At 37.5% G+C, this 6,286-nt stretch overlaps 1 protein-coding gene and 1 long non-coding RNA gene across 2 annotated transcripts; both read right to left on the reverse strand.

Moving 5' to 3' along the window:
• Positions 1-365: 365 nt before the first annotated feature.
• On the reverse strand, positions 366-2,938 carry LOC117475398. Its single transcript, XR_004555162.1, has 3 exons — positions 2,845-2,938; positions 614-731; positions 366-400 (listed from the first exon to the last, which is right to left on the reverse strand). It is a non-coding gene; the product is annotated as an uncharacterized LOC117475398 (long non-coding RNA).
• A 305-nt stretch (positions 2,939-3,243) lies between these two features.
• LOC117475360 lies at positions 3,244-5,238 on the reverse strand. Its single transcript, XM_034121505.1, has 5 exons — positions 4,967-5,238; positions 4,249-4,383; positions 3,901-4,035; positions 3,456-3,524; positions 3,244-3,342 (listed from the first exon to the last, which is right to left on the reverse strand). Exons 1-5 carry the CDS (start codon positions 5,234-5,236, stop codon positions 3,244-3,246), a joined length of 708 nt encoding a protein of 235 aa, XP_033977396.1. The 5' UTR covers positions 5,237-5,238.
• Between the last annotated feature and the right edge of the window lie 1,048 nt (positions 5,239-6,286).

The raw sequence follows: 6,286 nt of genomic DNA on the forward strand, positions 1-6,286 counted from the left end.
CCCACTGCCTGTGTTTTAACATGCTCTTGTTTTGTTTTTGTTTTTTTGTTTTATTGTTCTGTCTTTTAAATTGTTTTATTTAAGTATTCCAGTAATGTGTGTTGCATGTTTTAAATGTATTGTATTTACTTGTTTAAAATTAAATGTGTTTTAGGTTGACTTTTAAAATCTGTCCAGGGACTACAGATGAAAAATAGCCTCTTGGCTAACTCTGGCACATTTACAGAGATGTTAATTAATGTGCACTGTCCCTGTTAAATAAATGAATACATTAAAAAATAAATGTAGACATCACAATTCCACATTTTCTTCACAACAGCTCACCCAGTTTGTGATGGGAGATCCAGATCCTGGAGGCCTTAAGCAGCACACATAGCACAATAAGTGTGCTCATCAAGGACTGAAACAAGATAACAATACATGTATGTCAGCTTCTATATACATACATATACATACATATATATATATATATACATACATACAGACACACATATACATACATACACATATAGCAGGTCTCCCTTGAAAAAGAGGTCAATGATCTCAATGGGATACAACCTGAATAAATAAAGATTTGAAATGAAATGAAATACATATATTCATATTTATTTACCTGATGCCTCAAGGATTTCGAGAGCCAGTTCTATCCTCTCCTGTTTCATGTATTTCTTCGAACACTCGAAATTCACATTCGGGATCAGAGGGAAGGACTCCATGACTGCCTTTGCCATCTAAACAAACAACACTTATGTTATGGAGGTTTTTTCTTCTTTATTGTATACAGGGTTCCTGCAGGTTTCGCCAACTCAAATTTAAGACTTTTTAAGACCTTTTTAAGACCACTTCGAATAGAATTTAAGACCTATTTCACGGCAAGAAAGTATGAAGGAAAATTGCTATGAAAGAAGAAATACGTCCCATAATTACTTACAAATCAAATGTATTCATGTTCAACATAAGAACAATGACTGAACATAACAGCATAACAGTACAGAACTGTGTTAGCCAAAAAGTGTGTATGTGTCTCTGTGTGTGCTTGTGTGTGTGTTAGGGCTGTGCAATTAATCGTATTTTAATCGCAATTACGATTTTGGCCTGCCACAATTACAAAAACATAATCGAAAAAACCTATTATTTAGCTTTGCTAGGTTGTGACAGTGCACTACGACATATTTGATCTAATTAATTTTAGTCTAATTTATTTTTATTTATCATATTTATATATGTTTAGTAGCTTGTGGAAGTGCGCTCCAAAATATTTGTTGATCTTGTTTATTGGTATTTATTATTTTGATATTATTTATTTAAATATATCATTTATTTAATTTATTTTTGTATTGGTTTTTCAGTTGAATTATACGTTCAGGGTAATCAACAGTTAAAAAGATACTGTTCAAATTATTATTTGTTTTAAAGTTCAATAAATGGATGTTTTCAAAGTCAATGAATAATCTTATTTAATAATCGTGATATCAATTATTGACCTAAATAATCGTGATTATGATTTTTGCCATAATCGAGCAGCCCTAGTGTGTGTGTGTGTGTGTGTGTGTGTGTGTGTGTGTGTGTGTGTGTGTGTGTGTGTGTGTGTGTGTGTGTGTGTGTGTGTGTGAGAGAGAGAGAGAGAGAGTAACAAGAGCTATATTCAGAGCTCTGCTGCCTTGGCTACAATCTTTCATCGTTGCTGTTGTATGATTGGTGTTTAACTACGGTATTTAGCGTATACACTACAGCACCTCCGCTTTTAGGGTTGACGTCGAAGACCCAAACGTCGCCCGGAGGTCCAACGGTGTTGTTGCGGGAGCTGCTGCACTAGCTAACGCTGCACTAGCTAACGCTACATTAGCCAAACAAACGCTAATTTATTTTGCAAAAGGTGCAGCAGGCTTCAAACACGTTCCCCTCCACTGGTTTCAACCAAGCACTAAATTCGATGTTTTCCAACCAAATACGGTTGAACTTACACTTCCCCATATTTATTTGTAAGTAGATTCGAAGAGACATGAGTTTCTGACTGCCGCTTGCTGAAGCTTGGTTGCTAGGTTACTAGCTGGGTGTTCTCCGTTAAGGGGCCGGGGGAAACAGAGTTAGTGATTACTGGTTCCATGTTGATTTATTTCAATACAAATTGTTGGGGGGAACTGAAAGGCTATTACCGTTACTTTGCAGCCCGGACATTTCCCCCAAAACACATTTTAGACGCGATCGCAACACAGAAGTACCTTTCAAATCCCATCATTTTTAAGACCTTCTAAATCATATTTAAGACCTTTCTTATTTTTTTGGTCATATTTAAGACCTTTTTAAGGCCTTAAATTCAGATTATCAAATTTAAGACTTTTTAAGACTTTTTAAGACCCCGCGGGAACCCTGTGTATAGTAATACAGATACAGACAAAAACATGAGACACATTATAGAAGACATCCACCCTTGACTAGAATGCCTCCCAAAACTTTTCATTATTGATATAGACCGGTCCTATTATTGGAATTTTGAGATATTCGGAAGCGAAGTTTTGTCAATGAAACTTTCTGTGTTCAAGTGAATACTACATTAGTGTTAAATAACTGTTAATTTAAGTTCAGCAATGTTGTGTCATAATCCAATTGTTGTCAGTTGTGAAAAATACAATAAACAACAACATGATATCGGCATTATACTGTATATTGTCCATTGGCCAACCTGCCTGCTAAATATTATGGGGATCAGCATCGGCCTTTAAAAAACCCTTATCGGTCGACCACTACTTTGACAGATTTTTTAATCCGTCCTTGCATTAAACTGTCTTTCACATTAAAAACTCTGCTTGTTAACTGGATGAAAACAGAATCTCTTCAGCTCACCTTCACAACAACGACACCACAGCTACATCCATCCTTTTGAAGTGGGTGGCCCATAACGCCTCCCTTCCACTTAACTTCCACCCAGTCTGTTATGCTGTGGCGTGTCCTCCTCATCTTGAAGTACTCCCTGAGAAAGGATAATGTTAACACACTTTATATTTCTAATTATGTGGCACCTAAAGATAATGTAACAGACATTTATACTGTTTGTATTCACCATATGACCATTTATTTATATAAGGGTCAGCTATAGATATCACTGTCTGAACACAGACTGTATCAGACTGTTTAAAATGCTTTCAATGCTGTTTGTGAGTATGAATGTAACTAAATGTGACACATTTTTTACGTTTAAATATAGTTTTTACTTGAATTTTCAAATATCTATTGAATTTTTATTTACTGTATTCTTTTGGCAGCATGTTTGGAGTCATCAAGCTCTTTGATGCTTTGAGCTGGATCCACCAGGAATACGGTGCTGGTTTTGGCATGAATGTACTGTGAGAGAACAAAAAAAGTAAAAGCACTTTTCATCAAAAAAGATTTTTGGTTTCACTATGTAAGTCTTGTGCTTTAACAGAAATAATACAATAACAAAAATAATTACAAACCAGCAACTTCCAGTGGTTGTTGTTGACAAGTACAAAGGACAGGACAGCTTCATAGTTGTCAAAGTTTACCTATAATGGCATCAAATAAAGGATTAAAACAAACTTGAAGGCTAAGGTAAAAATAACAACAACATTAGTCTGACAATTATGTTCTTGTGCCATTCATTTGTTGTGCTTAAAACAAGTGTTGGTATGGAAATTCAATAGTAAGTAGATTTATCAGGTGATTTAACTAATGAGTATAGTTTCAGAGAGGATCAAGTAAAATAATCTCAGCTAATTTCCTATTTAAGACCTGTGGATTTTCAGGCAATGCTTCACTCCATGTACCTAATGTGTGAGTGTGAGCCCACAAATCAAATCCACACCTACTTCCCCCTAGAGCATCACCATGCACAAACACAACACACCACACACATAGACATACACAGACCACACACATTACCTTTGGTAAACTGTGAGATGTTAGCTGAGTTCTGTCCCCGAACAAAATGACACCTGCTGTGTAGTGATTTAGCAAGTACATTTTGTTCACAACGCCGAATTTGTCGGCAGCAACATGAAACACGCCTTCAATTACCTTGCAAAAAAGATCATAACAATTAGCCAATTAATGCATATTCCCAGTTTTACTGAACTTTCATTTCCTGCAACTTTGAGAATCTTGTGACTGACAAAAGTATCTAGACATTTTTTTCAGATATTTTTTTGGCAGAAATCGTTAAATGCAAGATAAAGAAAATGACACAGTGTAGAGTGAAACTTCAGACACTTGAAACATGTAGTCACGTACCTCCCCTGTCAACCACTGGTGGGGTCGAAGTGAGCATAGCTCACAGTGGCGGATAAGTAAGATGCGTCCTTTCATCTGTGAGGGGAGCACTGCCACGACCACCTCGGTGTCCTTTTTTTTCCACAGCCAGGTCAACTGCAAGTCAGGATTGAGGGGAAATAGATGCATTCTGTTTAATATGGACACTTGAGGAATCTTTTAACCCTCCGGTATCACTCTGGACATTTTTGTCCCGAATGACTAATTACGGTAGTGCATTTGAATGATACCAGAGGGTTAACAATCTTGAATTTTTGGGTGAAGGCCTTGTTTTTGTATATGCACCATCAAAGCTACATACACAGAATATAATTAAACTGTCCATGTTTATGCATTTAACCTTTTTCCCTTTTAGAGTTTTCACTAAATGACATTAAACAGGCTGCTCAGGAACAGAGACTGTAATTGCAGTTTCAAGTCTGATTTAGAAATCTAGTTTCTGTTATAAGTTTGTATGCTGTATTTACATTTACATTTTTCATCTTCATATTCTCCCCCTACAACATGCACTTAATCATCTTGGGTTATAATACTTCATGTCCTTTGTCCTTCACCTCACTCTTTACCAATTTAGTCCATGCTTTACTTTCTGACAATATTTACTTATTCCATTGTTACAATTACAATGCTGGAGAACAATTTACACACTTTGAACATAGTAAGTCTTAGAGAAACTCACATTTCCCTGTGCATCTTTTTCCTGTTGGTCCACTTTTCTTTTCTTCAGCTTTGTGGCAGGTGGGCTCTTGGGGTTGGGTAGTGTTTTTGGTGGATTGAAGTACTTGGACTTGGACTTGGTGTGACCAGCAGAACTTTCCCGCTTGTTCCACTGTTCCTCGTGGTCATCATCTGGCCTGCTAGGATGTCCAAAGTTTTTGTCCAGAATATGCATTGGCAGATTGTGTTGCTCAATGTGCTCTACATATCTTCCTTGTATTGAGGCATACATTTTGGAGATGAACTCTGCTGGTCTCAGATACTTTTTTTTTAAAAGGATGGAGTGTTTGACCAACCCAAACCAGAGCTCAACATGGCAGTTGGTATCCCTGGTTTTATGGCTTCCATCTTTTTTAGAGGTACCTTTTCTATGTCGCGACAGATCCCCAAGCAACAAACCACTCCACAATGGGAAGATCCCCATGTAGTTTTTTAACAGTGCATCAATGACACCAGGACAGAGGTAGTGGTTTTTTACACGAACAGCATCGTCAGAGAGAATGTCACACTCTGCTTGGTCCCGCCTGACTTGAAAAGCTCATGTAAAAGGGGACTTTCCCATAATGCTATGAGCATTTTTTTCCATTTTGCTTTCCTCCTCTCCCATTACATGTCCACTTTCTTCCAGTTTCACGTCCCGAGTTTGCAAAATGCACTTGTCAAGGTACATTTTGCTCTGTTTCACCAAATGAGTGTACTCCTCTGCATCAAAAAGCACACACATATGATAAAAAACATTAATGGCTTCCTGCATACTTGTGCAGTTCAGGATGTACGCAAAACAGAATGTTGCATATTCCTGTGTGCCTCTGTCTACAGTTTTTTTTCCAAATGCTTGTGACACAGCCTTCATGATATGAGCAGAGCACAGATGCAGCACAGTGAAGTTAGGAATCAGTTCAGTTTGTCCAGACACTATCTCAAATGCTCTGTCAAGGTACACTGACATATTTTCCCTGTTAAAAGACAGAAGCACACTGTTTATCAGAGCCCAACTATAATCTGTCTCAACCTGTGCTATCTTTCTTTTTGTTGTGTCAGACAACTTTCTTTTAAATTCCATGAGCCAATGGGAAATAGATGGAATGGAATGGCTGTTGGTGATCAGTTCTGTGACAGGCAAGGGAGGCTTATCCTTACCCATTCCGGGCAAAACCAAAGCATAGTACAAGACCCGCTTATTTTGATCAGGAATTCTCTGTATCACGCTGCCTGTGGCATCAAGGTAGAGAGTCGTAGGTGTTGGCTTTTTTAAGTGCTCAGTCAAACATTTTATTCCAGC

This window comes from Trematomus bernacchii, unplaced genomic scaffold (assembly GCF_902827165.1).
Source record: "Trematomus bernacchii unplaced genomic scaffold, fTreBer1.1, whole genome shotgun sequence".
Taxonomy (NCBI): domain Eukaryota; kingdom Metazoa; phylum Chordata; class Actinopteri; order Perciformes; family Nototheniidae; genus Trematomus; species Trematomus bernacchii.